At 48.0% G+C, this 16,254-nt stretch overlaps 1 protein-coding gene across 1 annotated transcript in view; it reads right to left on the reverse strand.

Annotated features, from left to right (window-relative positions):
- Nucleotides 1-16,254, reverse strand: part of WBP11 (WW domain binding protein 11) — a 142,133-nt gene that overhangs the window by 31,730 nt on the left and 94,149 nt on the right. Inside the window, exons 7-8 of the mRNA XM_078640806.1 lie at nt 15,952-16,154; nt 14,874-15,047 (exon numbers count right to left, since the gene is read on the reverse strand). Coding sequence (XP_078496932.1) covers nt 14,874-15,047; nt 15,952-16,154 — 377 coding nt within the window. The remainder of the gene's footprint in view (nt 1-14,873; nt 15,048-15,951; nt 16,155-16,254) is intronic.

The following is a 16,254-nucleotide window of genomic DNA, read 5'->3' on the forward strand; positions in this document are numbered from 1 at the left end:
AATCCTTCCATAAATGCTTTAATTGCAGGCACTCTGAAAAAAAACAAATGTTGTCTATTTTGTAAATATGCTGCAATTGCTGCAAGATGTAAGCGTATGGATGAATATGCCAAGTTACACCTTTGTAAATGTAAAAGGTAACAAATGATTTTCTGGATGGAAGCATCCAGGGGATCAATTTGGTTTGGTTATTGCTGCAGTAAATGGCAAACATCTTCCATTTAGCGGCATAGCAAGCTCTGGTAGTAGGCCTTCTGGCCTCCTTATTAAAGTTCATACAGTCTGGTGGTAGGTTAAGATAACCGAACTCTAAGACTTTAGGAGCCAGGTCACCAAATTCAGTTGATTTGGGTCTGGATGTCTGATGTCTCCATGGTTCTGTGTTAGCAGGGATGGAGTCAGTTGTAGCTTTTGGTGTGGAACTAGAGAAAGTTCTAGTAGTGTGGTGAACCACGGTTGGCGTGCCCATGTGGGAGCTACTAGGATTCCTCGATATTTAGAAACTTTTACAGAGCTTTTTCCAAGGGGTCCCTTGAAGCTCTTCACCAGGCCGGATTTGGTGAGGGTTGGCAGTCTTGGGTTCCGACAAGCTCCGGTTAAACTCTGAAACTTGGTCCTCCTGAGCTTTTCAGTGTGGCAAAAAGTGTCCAAAACTTGCTCCAAGGGTCTGGAAGCTCCAAGATGGTCCCTGAAAGTATGGGACTTCAAATTCCACAATCTACTTGGACAAAACCCTTATAAATCCACTGAAGTCACTCCAGTCTGGGGATTCTTGATGGTGATGGTCCTGGTGAGCTCTGTTAACCTGTAGCTTGCAGGAAGTCCACTCCTTAGTCCATCTGAGGTAGGTTTGGTCCACAGCGCTGTAGTTTCAGATTGTGCAGCAGGCGCAGTCAGAGTGCAGAGCCTGATTAGGGCAAATCAAACTTCCAACATGGACCCTTCTTCTGTGGTTTCAAGCAGCAGATCTGAGAGGCACTGCCCCTCCCAGATACTTATTCAGTGTTCTCAGAGGTCAAATAGGAGGGCAACCCTGTGCAATGAGGTGCAGGGCAACACCCCAGAGCATGACCAGTTCCTCCACAATGGTCTCAGCAGAGATGCAAGAGCTGGCTAAACCAACCTCCAGGATGGCTCACCGCCATAGTCTCTCTCTCCCTGGCACCTGCACATTCCTTCCTTAAGCCTGCCATCTGACTGGAAGAGGCTGAATTTTGGTTTACAGATAAGAAAGTCTCATAACTTTTTGTCTGTACATTTTAGGAAAAATTCAATGGGATATTGTTGGATTTATCAATACCATTCTCCTGAGTCCTTGAATGATATTTTTCTGTAAAGCCTAGCATTAGTTCTTAAATAATAACTTGTTGCCATGTTAATCTTTGTGGCTGGGGATCTGCAATGGGGAAAATGAAGTGGGCAATTTCTCCAACACCAGGGCTTATAAAAACATCTTTTATAAGGACCCTGCTTATTTCGACAGGATCCCCACTAAACCCTGGAACACCTAGGAGAGACTTTAGGGATGCTGAATATGTAAAACTAATGTGGATCCTAAATCCACAGTGCTCCTAGCACAAAAACCGATTTTAGGAAGCAATTTACTCCAGTGAGGGAAGTGAAACGTGCAATTTCACTATCCCCAAAGCATATAAAACCTCTTTTAGAAGGATCCTCCTTATAAATACCTGACCCTCTCTCCACGTCTGGGAGACCAGGGGAGACCCTGGGGGTACTAAGTGTGCCACAATATTGTAGTTTATCAATGTTTAAGTACCCTAACAACTCTACAATCTGCATTTTAAAAGCAGTCCTGCAACACAGGGCTGGTTTTAAACTGCCCTCAGCATCAGCCATGCACACATGTAAGTGAAGAAAGGGCTGCTGGGCTCTAAACTGCCATGTCCTATTATATACTAGGGTCTTAAAGGTAGTTTTAATCCCCCTGCCCTATTATGTACTAGGGCCCTATGGGGAGGTCATGTCAATCATAGGGGTACCCTAACCCGTAGCGTACCCTAGTGTTTTCACTGTATTCGAAGTGTTTTCAGCACATTACTGGCCCTGCCTAAGCAAAGCCCAGAGTCAGTTACTATCAGCACCAGTCAGCAAAAGAAAGTGTGTGTGTGTGGTTTTTTTTGTGGTTTTTTTTACAGGATGGCTTTGAAACTGCACCCACCTGATGCCCACTATTTTCATCTCCAAACTCCTGGCCTGCTAAAATGTCTTGAAATCTACCTTGTTTAGTTGCTTTCTTCTTTTACAGATGCAGCAATGCTCTGACTTGAAAACGCAGAACAAATCTGATAGTTCCTTGATAACAAGGATGTTTATGTTTTATCTGCACTCTGATATTCCTAATGCAGTGGTGTGTGGCACCTGAATAAATCACCCTGTTTGTGATTGTGCATGCACCTGGCCACCGGAACAAGGCCCACCCGCCCTCCTCGTGTAGCATGCACACTGCGTCGCAATATATTTTTAGCAGGATGATGCAGAATTATTTTTATTTTAAGGGGCTTGCTAGTGCCTGTAATCCCACTGCGCTGTCAATAGACCAGACTAGCCAGAGGCTGTGGTGTGGAAGATGTTGGTTCACAAAGTCCCTGTTCAGCGCTGCAATAAAAAGTGCTCATTGCGGTTTGGTGAAACTGTATCCACGGGAGGCTCATGTGCTGGTGAGGACGTGGTGTGGGTTTATGTGGGGAGTCCACTGTCTGCCGCTGACTGCCATTCTGGAGCCAATCAGCTCAGGCTGTATATAATGAACATTCCTGCACGTCAACCAGAACAGAGACATGTCCCGACTCCAGGACATGCCCTTTAAAGCTGCAGCCATACCCTAACGGCTAGCAACCTGTGAAACAAGACACTTTGCCAGGTAGCGTGCATGGCACTCGGGACCGCACGGCTTAGGCGTTTACTGCACGGAATTCCCTGATGTTACTGAAGCGGATGACGAGGGACTGCCTTTCCCCAGCATAAAGGTAACAATTATAGGTTTCAGCATGAGTGCAGGACACACCCATCCATAAATATTTCACAGACAAGGAACAAAGGGGCACAGTAAGATGAGCTAAGAGTCTGAGACCGGGCACACACTATCTCTCTGGCTAAGGCTTTCAGTCTGTGCTTGCAGCTAGAGTAGTGGGAGCGAACCTCTATTGAAACGTATGTGTTAACAAGCGACTTTCTCATACTTCAGTGAGGCCTAACCTTGGAGAGGCAAATGCATCCCAGCAGCTTTCTGCTGAAGCAAGCAACATGAGACGGAGCTTAGTCTAAATCATTAAGCAAAATAGCGGCTACTAAATAAAAAGACATCATGAATGCTAACTAACAGTATAAAGCATGAGCAAGGGGGCAATAACATTTTCAATTCCAACAGTGCAGTGTCCATTGACCAAAGCAAGAGTGGGAAGATTGATTAAACATCTACTCATGAGCTTGTTCGGAGGTAAGTGTGGCCGCCTCATGTGACCATTCCAAATATTTCTATCCTAAATGAAGAAAAACTGATGACCACATGGCACTGAAGTTTCTCCACGCTACACACATTCAGCTCTTCACATCAACCAAAGCAAAGTACTTCAGCACCATCAGTGAAGCCACCAGCTGAAGTGAAGCTTTTGAAGACCATCAACTGCTGCCGGACCCACCAAGTCCTCACTCCTCTGAAAAGTGCAATGTAATCAACCTCTTGTTCACTGGAGAACTATAAAAGATCCAACAGCGCATTGACAACATCAAGCCTGTTTCATCTTACACCTCCCCCTTCCCACAGAACCAAACAATGGTCCGCTATCAAAGTAATCGCTAGCAGAGCTTGCGCATCTACTCTGCTCCCCTCATCTTAGCTCACTGTGGGCGCACACTCACACCCTACTCCTTTTTCAATGCTTCACTCAGAGCATCTTCTCAGAAACTCTTAAGACTTTCTAGACCTACCCACACCTACAGACACCTACAGACACCTACAGACACCTACAGACACCTGCAGACACCTGCAGACACCTGCAGACACCTACTGTACACCTACGTACACCTACGTACACCTACAGACACCTACTGTACACCTACTGTACACCTACAGACACCTACAGACACCTACAGACACCTACTGTACACCTACAGACACCTACTGTACACCTACAGACACCTACTGTACACCTACTGTACACCTACAGACACCTACAGACACCTACAGACACCTACAGACACCTACAGACACCTACAGACACCTACAGACACCTACAGACACCTACAGACACCTACAGACACCTACAGACACCTACAGACACCTACAGACACCTACTGTACACTCGCGCGACCTCGCCAGCTATTGTCCCATCACTCACCTACCGTTCATCCGTGTTAAACTCCAAGACCACATCAATACTTCCAGTCTCCTGCACACTTACCAGCCTGGCTTCAGATCACACTGCAACACAGAAACCACTAACTTACACATGGTGACAACCTCTTGATCACAAATGAGGCTGATATCTATTTCCTGATCCTGCTGCACCTCCCAGCTGCCATTGGCACAGTCTACCCCCGTATACACCCTGGAGCCTCACATGGGATTCACAGGCAGTGTTATTCAATGGTTCTCCTTCTACCTTTCTGACCAGCATCAGTTTGTTCGCATGAGCACATAGAGGTTCCTAAAGACCCCCATCACCTGCGGCAGACCTCTGCGTTCTCCTGTCATCTCAACCTCTACAGGGAGCCAAATGCTTTTCTAGTCCGATACTTCTGACACTCAGCGCCTCAAATGCTGCCTTCTCATAATGTGCCCTGGATGCCAAGCACCTGCCTGAAGCTCAGCCCAGCCATGACAGAATGCATGTTATTTGCCAACAACAAGAAACAGTACAATCCTGGCTCAGTGACCTGAACCTTGATGGCTTTGATCCCCAACTCTTTTCTAAAGAAAGTGAAGGTTTCTTCAGAACAGCTGTTGAAGTTCTCTATTGCACCTGGCTGCTGGTAATACCCTAATACATGACCTCCCAGACTCCCCACATAGGATCATCCCACACTCTGCAGCCTCTCGCCCAGGGCCGAAAGAATGTAATCCCTCCACTCCAGTCTTGATAGGACTCCCCTTGCCGGCCCGCATCATCTTTAAAATCCGCTGCAAGATTTGCAAAACCATCCTGAGCAGCATCCCTCTTACCTTGCAGACAGGCTCACCATCTCCAATGGTTCACAGCACACCTGCAACCTGGACATCTTCAGACTAGGTGTATAAAGCAAAAACATGACAACAGGCCTTTTTTCAGCTACGCACACAGGATCTGGAACATCAATCAGTTATCCATCAGGAACACTGCTCTTGTTTAGGGAAGAGTTTGACTTGCTTCTTTTAAGAACACTATCACTGCATTAGCAGTCCACAAAACTGCTGCTTCTCCCATCACTTCTTGAATTGATGCTGGTCTGTGACCCTGTACAGCGTTCTGCTGCCATGTGGCTTGGTTCGTACTATAAAAATACCATATGCACAATGCAAAATACCATCTTGCTGTCCCTCCATGAGTATATTTAGAAGTGCATGAACACCGAGTCGGACCACATGCCACCACAGTACTTCAAATCCCATATTGTGCAGTCCCCCTTGAGACGCGTGTTGTGCAGACCATTCCATGGGACACCGCAGCCCGCAATCCCCACCTTACCCTCATGAAGCGTAGCGGATGCTATGGTTTACTCTGCTCTTCCCAGCATGGGCACAGTTTGTGGTGAAGAATGCCGCACCACAGTCTTGGTGGGTCTGAGTGACGCAAGCAGGAGATGCACTGGGTGACAACCAATTGAAAGATTAAGGACTAGGGAGTTAAATTGCTGTCCAACCTTGATTTTCTGATTCTTGCCCTTAAAGCAGAAACACGTGGGACTGTTGGAAGAGGAGGAGAGAACTCTTCTGAATGTGGTAGGTCTAGCAGACTGGGCGTGGAAACAAATTAAAATCTGAAACAGGAATCACTAAGCAGACAAGAAGTAATCTACTTTGTCTCGAGCATCAGATTTCAAGCGGCGGCTGTGTCCCTCTCCTCTGCTCCTAGGAACACCCTACCACAGTTAGACGTCCACATCACCTACACCAGGGCAAGGGGGAACCCCTTGGAATAAGCCTCAACTGAGAGGAACCATTTCAGATTGCATGAACCAGGTGAAGTGCCAAGAGGTTAGTTTACACGCACTGTACTGTGCATAAACTTTGCAACTTAACGATTTTTGTATGTGAGTTGCAGCCTTCCTGTGCCCCAGATTGCAGTGAGCAGAGTCCAGGAAGTGGTAAGGAGGCAGACTAGTGGGGTCTCTTCCCCAAAACAAAAGTTTAAAAAAAACGATTTATCCTTTCTGTGATTTCTGTCTTTGCCTGTGGTTGTTACAGTTTACATTTTGTAGTTTTAACCTGCCTGTGATTGGATATTTTATCACCTGTTTTGTGTTGTAAACTTGTGTTTTTTCCTGCCCATGATTGCTTCCATTTAACGTGTTGAATTGTGAGATTTGCAGTCCAAACTCTGTAGTTTTTCCCTCTCATTGCTGATGACTCAGTTTTCCCTCCAAATCTCTCCTTTGCTCTGTGCTAAGACCTGTATGTTAAAACGGTGCACCCCCAGCCACCATTTTGTGTTCACAAGCCAGTGAAACCAGCGCCCCTGCCTCCCCCCAGGAACAGGGATATTCTACATCAGAGGGTGCTTCTGTGAGCTGTTTAAACTGTGTTTACTAGGGACTGTGCACTTTGTTTTTTGGCCATTAGAGGGAGTAAAGTTTTATTCGAACAGTATGGTTAGATTTCAAGTTAGTGAGGCCTTTACCTGTAGAAGTCCAAAGTGTGGATTGAGCCTGTCTGTCTCCTAGGAGATTCTGAACATGAAAAGCAGCTTCCAACTCCCTGGCCAGCAAACCTTGTCGGAGGTCGCTGGGACCTTATATGGTCTGATATTGTTTGTTACATGTGTATACTGATTGGTGGTTGTATCTGATGTTTCTATTGGATTAGGGTTAGTGTCCTTATTGGTTGGGTATTTGAGTGTTCTGATTGGTTTCTGGGTCTGTGATTCAATCAATGTAGGGTTGGGACTAGGGTTAGGGTTAGGGTTAGGATTTCTATTGGAAGTAGGGACTAGGGTTTCCTGTGTTATTGGTTGTTGGGACTAGGGCTAGGGTTAGACGTTTAATTGGAAGTAGCGATTAGGGCTTCTGGTGTGATTGGTTGCTGGACTGGTTATGGGACTAAGAGTAGGGTTAGGCTTTCTATTGGAAGAAGGGACAAGGGCTTTCTGTGCCATTGGTTGCTTGGACTTGAGGTGGGACTACTCGTAGGGCTAGGGCCTCTATTGTACGTTTAGGGTTTTTGAACTGATTGGGTGCTTGGACTAGGGCTAAGATTGGCTGTAAGGTCTTGGTCTCCTATTGGTTTTCGATTTTTAGGGCTAGTGTTGCGATTGGATAGTGTTAGGGCTAGGGTTCCCATTGGCTGACGGGGGTCACCTGATTACTAGGGCTATAAAAGGCCAGGCTTAGGGGTCTCAGCCCAGGCATCGAGGCTAAGGGCAGAGAGGACAAGGGCAGTTGCCTGTTTAAGCCTGTTAAGGGCGGAGAGGACAAGAGCAGTTGCATGTTTGAGCCACTTCAAGGCTGGTCGGGACCAGGGCCAGAAATGCTGCCCAATATACATACCTCCATTATGCATCTTTATACTTTCAATGTACTTATGGATCTATATATTTAACACTTTCTTCTAATTTAGCATTTCAATGCACTTCCCTATTTCTCAGCCTATACTTCGCTCAATATATCCTCTACATCCACTCTCTCGTTTAACCCCAAACCCCATACCACTACTATGATCCCCCAAAAAAACCTTTCTAGACTCTCTCATTCTCTACCCCTCCTTGCATCATCTTACACTTCTTTTACTATACCGATCCCCCAAATCAAGGATAGGGGAGAGGAGTTAGCCTAACGGCTAGGGCGCTCGACCTCGGACCTCGGGATCTGGGTTCGAGTCTCGGTAACTACGCCAAAACCTCCTGTGATTCTGGGCAAATCACTTAATCTCCCCGTGCCTAAAATGAATGTGTGTCTGTCCTCATGTAACGTAACTGGTGCTATGTAAAGCGCTCTGATACCTGATTCGGTTTGGGTCTAGTTCGCGCTATATAAAACTCTTAAAAAAAATAAAAAAAAACACCTTTCTAAACTCTTCCTTTTTTTTTACCCCTCCCCAACCCTTCTCAAACCAAATAACTAACATATCCACCACTAAAATAACTTTCATGTTTCACCATACTTAATTCAACACTAATCCTGATGGGTTCCAGAGTAGCGGGCTACTTGCGCTTCAAAACCCCATCAGGGGTAGCAAGCGCTATAGAAACACAAACCTCTTTCCCTTCACTATCCCGCCGCCTACCCTTCCCTACCAAAATAACTGAATAACATTTCCACTACTCAAAATACTTCATATTTTACTATCGTATGAGTTCCGGAGTGGCATGCAACTCGCCAGAAAAGCGCTTCAACATCCATCAGGTGTAACAAGTGCTATATGAATGCAAACTTTTCTTCCCCTTTTATCCTTCCGCTATCCTTCTCACTCCAAATAACTGACTAATATCCACCACTGAAATTACTTTCATATTTCACCATATTAATTCACCACTAATCCTTTATGGGTTTCCTGAATAGCATGTTTCAACACCCCATAAGGGGTAAAAAGCGCTATATAAATACAAACCTTTTTTCCTCCTCTTTCCTTCTGCTATCATTCCAAATCCAAATGAGTGACTAACCTATCCACCACTTAAAATGTACTTGCATGTTTTACTATACTAATTAAACACTAATCCTCTATGGGTCCCGGAGTAGCGTGCTACCCGCCGAAAAAGCGCTTTGACGCCTCGTCAGGGGTAGTAAGCGCTATATAAATGCAATTACAATACAATACAAACCAAGGATCCTGCCAGAAATTAGCTGCTGAGGTACAGCTTCCCGAAACAAAGCGCCACCATGCAGCAGGCCAGGATGCTCTGCAGCAAGTCGAGCGATCGCAGCGGCTCTGCCGCAAAGCACTTCAGAGGTAGGATGCTGGCACGATGAGGGGCATTGCTGGAGGCTGCAGGTAGCCAGCAGAGGAGGAAGTGGTGGCTGCAGCAACTGTGGCGCAGCCACGGGCAAACAGGAGTCAGGCAGCGGCACAGGGTTTTTTTTTTTTTTTTACATGAATGGGGGTCTTCGCTAATGAAAACATCAGCCCTCCTAACGTGTGGCGGAAGCGGTCAACCATTTAAAAAAAATTAAAAGTAGCCCTGAAACAATGGATGAAAATAGCTGATGTGTGTGATTAAAAGTGATAGGGCAGTGCTCTTGGGGAGGGCTAAACAACGAAAGAGGCATGACATATGCATGCCTTTGACAAATGGGGTGAACGAAAAATGAAGCGATGATGGTGCCAGCAAATGGGAAGCCTATGGGTGGGCTGTAAACCCACAATGTAGATACAGTATGTCTCTTCAAAACAGCGTTTGTGCGTTCTAGAACAGAGACCTAAAAATAAAAGGCACTGATTCGAACTCTGATGAGAAGCACAAAGCACTTTAAGAAAGGGGTACCACTGGCACAAAGTGCTGAGGTGGAGTTTCAGACATTAAAGGACTAGAAGAAGCAGAAGCCACAAAGGAAAGATTTCTATGTACTTATCTGTTTAGCAACACATTCCGCGAAAAACAACTTCCTGTTGTTTCTAATCATAAAACTTCAACAGCTTCTAGCATTTACATAGCTTCAGCACTAACTTTATTGCCTTAGAATTACACACTTTGGGAATACTCCATTCCAGTCTTACTAATATCAAAGATAATTTGCCTTGCTGGGATTTGAAATTGAGACTGACATCATATCTCAGAGGTGAGCATTTGACTCACTGAGCCATCGTGACGGCATATTATGATATTTCACATAAAGTGAATACTAGTATTTCAGAAGAGAGTTTTAGAGAAATGCTATGGACCGATATAAAATAAGGAAAAGTGTCGCTAACTGATAATAAACAAGCATTTACAATGCAACGGTTTCGCCTTTGGAAAAGTTAGAGCTATTGGCAATGTAAAGGACAATGCCATTTATTTATCTGTTTTCAAAACCAACATATACCCATAGTATAGAATCTACGGCTGTGTACATGGAGAAAATTGCATTGCAAACATGGGTTCAATATGTGAGTTTGGATACAGCAGCACAGAAAAAGAATAAAAGAATCATTTAGGTAATGCCACTACATGTCCTGCAGTGGACAAAAGGCTGGGTTTGGTGGCTTAGTGAACTAATACGTCCACTCTAGGGGCCTGTGTTCGACCTTATGACCACAGGTTCAAATCCCAGGGGTCCACTCAGCCTTTCATCATTCTGAGGTCAATACAATGAGTACCATTGGGTAAATAAGCATATGTTATTCAGCACCGAAATACCCTTCTGGGTGAAAATGCGCTTTACAAATACACATGTTACGTTAAAACTTGTGCCAAATGTAAACAAGCATTTACAATGCAACGGCCTCGGCATTATTAAAGGTAGAGCTATTAGCATTGCTCATGACATTTTTTTTCATTATTTAAAAAAAAAACATAAATAAATGGTATTGTCATTTACAATGGCAATAGGTGAGCATTAGAGAGTAGTAGAGAGTATTCGCGGACACAGAGCCACACACAGATAGAGCCACGCACACACAGACAGAGCCGCACAAACACGCACACAGACAGAGCCGCACACACACAGACACAGACAGAGCCACACACACACAGAGACAGAGCCACACACACACACACACACACAGACAGAGCCACGCACACACACACACAGAGCCACGCACACACACACACAGAGCCACACACACACACAGACAGAGCCACACACACATAGACAGTGCCAAGCACACACAGACAGAGCCACGAACACACAGACAGAGCCACACACACAGACAGACAGACCCAGACACACACACAGACAGAGCCACGCACACACACAGACAGAGCCACACAGACAGAGCCACGCACACACACAGAGACAGAGCCACGCACACACACACACACAGAGCCACGCACACACAGACAGACAGAGCCACGTACACACACAGACAGAGCCACGCACACAGACAGAGCCACGCACACACACACACAGACAGAGCCACGCACACACACACACAGACAGAGCCACGCACACACACAGACAGAGCCACAGACAGAGCCACACACACACAGAGACAGAGCCACGCTACTTGTCTTGGCCTGTATCCAATAAAAGCTTCTGACTGGCCTGGGCAGTTATGCCATCCACTGGAGTAAGCATGGTGCGTAGGAAGTCAGAACATGTGCTTCATGAATGACAGACAGCGAAGGTGTGAGCCATTACTACCTTCAGTTGAATAAGGTTCTCCCTCCCCCATCTCCCGCACAAATGCGCACATAACCCAGGTCTGGGGTCAGGCTGTCCGTCGCCAAAGCCCCATTTCTGTACAAAGGCCACGTACTCTGCGTCAGACCACATTACTTCCCAGGTATGACCCATGCACTCACCCCGCCCTCTTGTACACACAGTGGACCAGTATCAGCAGGGAGGGGATAGCCCCCTGCCCGGGCACAGACTCAACTCCAGCTCTGTGTCGCCAGACTCGGACACCCCGGATAAGACCATTATGCAGGAATATAGTGTCCTCCTTCGCCGACAGCCACTGAGAAGAGTTAGCGGCAGCCGAGCCCATTGCTGCGGGCAGTGGCTGTCCAGGCCTACACGGCAACACAAGTAGCCACAGCTAACACCCTGCGTGAAAGAACGATCGGCTGGCTGACCCTTCTCCCATGGTCAGCGAGCGGCAGCCCCGAGGGAGGCGGAATAGAGCCTGGCAGCCCGGTCGAGGAGGAAGGGTGTCCCGCAGACCCGGCGCAGCTCGTCTTGTCTGTCCCGCAGGAGCTTATTATTCCACGTTGGTGAAAACCCGGCTCCCGATTTTTGAAACAAAACGGCTTTGTTTTGTTTGTCTCCCGCCTGGAACTGCTTCTGCTTAGATCAAAGAAGTCAAAGCGGACAATACAATAATCGCTGCCAAGACAATCAACAACATTTGAATTGCATGTCCCAATTAACCCAAGCCCCCGCTTCATTTACCGGTACTCACTGCAGTGCAAAGTTAAGATCCCCTGCTGCACCAGTGCCCAGGTCCGATGCACGATCATATCCCAAACCAGGCGGGACTTACAACGGGGGCGGAGGCTTGAGGCTGAAGTGGGTACCTGGTGAAAGGACAGGACACACGGAGAAGCTGACGTCGGTATATGGGATCTGAAGGTATGCACCATGTGGGGAGAGATGGGGCAGGAAGGGAGCAATGGCGGTCAGAGAGACAGGCATGCGTTGTTTCTACAGAGACAGGGTGAGGATCTTGATGCCCTGACAGGGCGGTAGATGGGGAAACATAGTGTACAGCTGAGGCATTGGCTTGATTCATAGGGTGCTGCTCCCCTGCCGATGCGGTCCGGGGGGAGGGGGATGGTGGTGAGGGACTGCAAGACCCATTGCGGATCCGCCAAATGGTCTGGACGGAGGGGGTGATGGAGGCTTCCCAAAACCCAGGCCCCCCCCCCTCTACTCGCCACCCGCTCGGGCCACGCTGCACCCGGCATCAAGCTCCCCCCTCGTGGGCCTAAGCCGCAGCTAACATCGCAAGCCAAGGTGCTTGCGCATCTGGGAAAGACAGCCCGGCCTGCAGCGGATAGGGTGGCGGGGAGGGGGGGGGGTTACGGGACTCACCATGCAACCCCATGCTCGGAGACAGGGCTGAAATTACCGAAAATTGTTTTAAGCGGTTCTACAACACGCCCGACACCCTCCTTACTCCACAGCCCCAGAACCCGCCCTTCTCAAGTCTCGGTCGGACCCATGCTGTACAATTGCGGACAGACACACTGCAGCAGGGGGCATTGGTCCAACTTGTGCTGTGACGCCCCGCTGGGGCCCTGGCCAGACTACCTCGGGCGTCCGGTGCCCGTAGAATAGTAAAAGGTCACGTCCTGAGCTCCCCACTCACTCGCGCCCTGAGTAACCCCTTTCGCAGCTTGCGACTAGAGCCTCCAGTCCTCCCTTGCTTCCCGGTGCCCTAAGACCTGGATACATGGAGTGAGAAAGTCTGGGGGCTAGGAAATTGGCTGCCGTGGCAGGGCACTGCCCGAGTCAATCCCGTACCTGCCGCAAAGCTCGCCGCCCCCTCGAGCACCACGCCGCAACCAGTCGCAGAGGCCGGCCGACGGTCAGGAATACGCTCGCCAGAGCATATCAGTAATGCGCTGCACTCAGACCGGGACTCTCATCATCCACCAGGATGCGTACCACCAGTGTCTGCTGCTCCAAACACCACCGATGCAGCCAGCACGCGCGACCGGACTGCAGCCCCCAACCTCGTGCTGCCTAATGACACTCAGAGAATGAGTGGTCCTAGTCACAGGAAACCGGAGTGCATTTAAATACCTGGAGTCTGTGGCTGATCTAGCCTGTGGCCATGGTGCAGCCCCTGGCACCCCGAAGCGTATTCCGGTGGGGAGGGGGGCACCCAGTGGAAGTTCACTCTCGCCGCCCGCTTGGTCGAGACGAAAACAGCGGGGGATGGGGGGGGGGGTTGGGTCTAGCATAGAACATGGTGTGGAGCCACGCGTTAAGGCCCAATGAAGACAAGTGCTAACCCACTGCAACGGGGTAACTACGGCTCGAAACCGCAGTGCCACCAAACACGCGCCCGGACACACCGAGCAACCCAGATTGAGCTTCGTCGGAACCCCCTCCCCCTCCGCTCAGGCGGCCAGCACCTACCCCGGACCCGCAGCCCCGGCGCAGCTCGTCTTGTCCCAACCCCTCACACAGCTCTACTGAATGGAGAAAGGCAGCAGTGAAGTTCGGTCCTCCTCTGAAAACAAGAAAAACAAGTCAGGTCCCGGGCCGCGCTGTGATTGGCTGACGTCACGGGGGTGTCCCGGGCCGGCAGCCAATCACAGCGCGGCCCGGGAATGACGTCACGGGGGTGTCCCGGGCCGGCAGCCAATCGCAGCGCGGCCCGGGACAAAGGGGCGGGGCTTAAAAAAAGCACCAGAAACGCCCCCGAATCGCGTTTTCGTGAGAAAGCGCGATTGACAGCCTCTGCCTCCCAATGGCTAGCCTCCATTTATGGAGCTAGCCAATGAGAGGCAGAGGCGGTCCGAACCTCACTACTAAAAACAAAAGATTTCGATTGGGAGGGGCTTCGCCCCTCGCCAAAGTCGAAACCTAAAAATGACTCATGAAAATATTCCCTTCTAATTAAAAGAGCATGACAGTTTTCATAGTATTCAACGGCTTCACCGGTGTCACGTTAAACACACAGAATTCTTATATCTGCAATAGAATTGAATTGAATTGAAACTGCACTTGTATAGCGCCATCTACCCGGAGGCCTCGTAGCGCTTATGACTAAAAAAAAAAAAAAAAAAAAAAAAAAAAAATAGAGTATACATTTGGGAACATTTCTACTTAAGTAATTCAGCCGTGTGAACAAAAAAATGAACTTTTTGTCATGAGTACTAAGTTGATACATAATTAATGAAAAGGGGACTTCAGGTGAGGATAGACTCTCACCCTCTCAACTGTGAGGCAGCCAGTACTGGAACAACAAAGGTGGTGCAGGGAGGGCCTGCGGTGCACTAACAGGGCTATTTGTGTGCTGAAGTAGCAGGGGGTAGGATGTGTGATCTTGCCGGCACCTGCAATACCTTTGCTGGTACACCTACCCTTTCACTCCCCATCTTGTCTAGACCTCATCCATCCATTACCTTTCTTTTCGGTGGACCGTTCTCCTGCATCCTTACGACGTGGGAAGTCATCAGCATCGCTGTCAGAGCGCTCACTGTCGCTGCCTCCACTACCAGTGTCCTCATCTTTCTCCATCTCGTCCGGGTAGCCTTCATCCTCACTCGTGCTAGAGCCTTCTCCGTCGAGGGCTCGAGCTTCAAGGAGAAAATGGCAACATATTACAAACGAGCTTATGCGTAAATCACCTGCACTAATATATGCAGAACTACAACTTCTCCGTATGTGCATGTTACTTGATTTCTGCTATACACACTGCTGAATTAGATAGTCATGCATGTGAGGAAACATTAAGTTACATGCGTAATGGAAAACACATTCCTACTGACACAGCACACATTATTGATTAAGCAAAAGATGCTGCTGCAATACAGAGAAAGTCAATAATGAGGTCTAGAAACTAGGTCCTTCATATTTAAAACATACATATCAGTGTACCTTACGGTGTTAGCAGTTATTCCAGGCAGTTTGGGGGATATCATTCAAACTTCTCAAATGTCAGATCTAGACTGTGGCCTGCCAGGACCAAACCTAGGTTTATCAGAATCATACCAAGTTCACCTCTTGCTCCGAAACAGGCCTTCAGGTTTAACAGGGTACAAAAAAAAAAGCTGACTCGGAGACGGGTATCTGTGTGTGTGTGAATTTTAGAAAATGGCCAGGCCCTGTTCAGAAACAGATCTTCACAGTGACAGGGTTAAAGCAAGGGAGGGACATGCCTTCAGTCTGAAAGGGTTTCAACAAATTAGGCTGCCAAACAGAGACCGGACTTTGGATGGTGTCGGGGACAGAATAAGACTGCTTGATTTAGGACAAGGTCAGTTTCTGATCAGAACAAGAACATCTCTTGGGTGGAATCAAGACTTAATTCTGTACTCGGATACAAGAGTCACTGCACTAAGCAATCAGAGTATCGGAAGCACCTCTGAAATGATCTGTTTACATGTTCATGGGAAACAGAAGATCCAGTCTGCCCTCATCCCTGTACCCAGCGGCCTGCTTTTGAGAAGAGCAGTGAAACTGGTAACCTGCCCATCTAACCTCCATCAGGATGGTTTCTCCTCTCCTCCTCACGTTTCCTTTTGCTGTTCTCCAACACAAAGCCCACCTTGCGCCCATACATCTTCAGCACCTGGGGTGGAGGTGGACCAGGAGGTGGCCCAGGTGGTTTCTTCCCAGGAGGCAGCCGGGGGACGCCTTGACCTGGGGGAATGGGAGTAACGGTAACAGGTCGGGGAGGAGCTCTGGGAGAAAACAAAACAAACAGTTTGTGTTAAAATCTATAACTCTTACAAGCTTTTACCGCATTTCAAACAAATATGACTTCTAAACCACCCGCAAAAA

This window comes from Lissotriton helveticus, chromosome 1_1 (assembly GCF_964261635.1).
Source record: "Lissotriton helveticus chromosome 1_1, aLisHel1.1, whole genome shotgun sequence".
NCBI classification, from domain to species: Eukaryota; Metazoa; Chordata; class Amphibia; order Caudata; family Salamandridae; genus Lissotriton; species Lissotriton helveticus.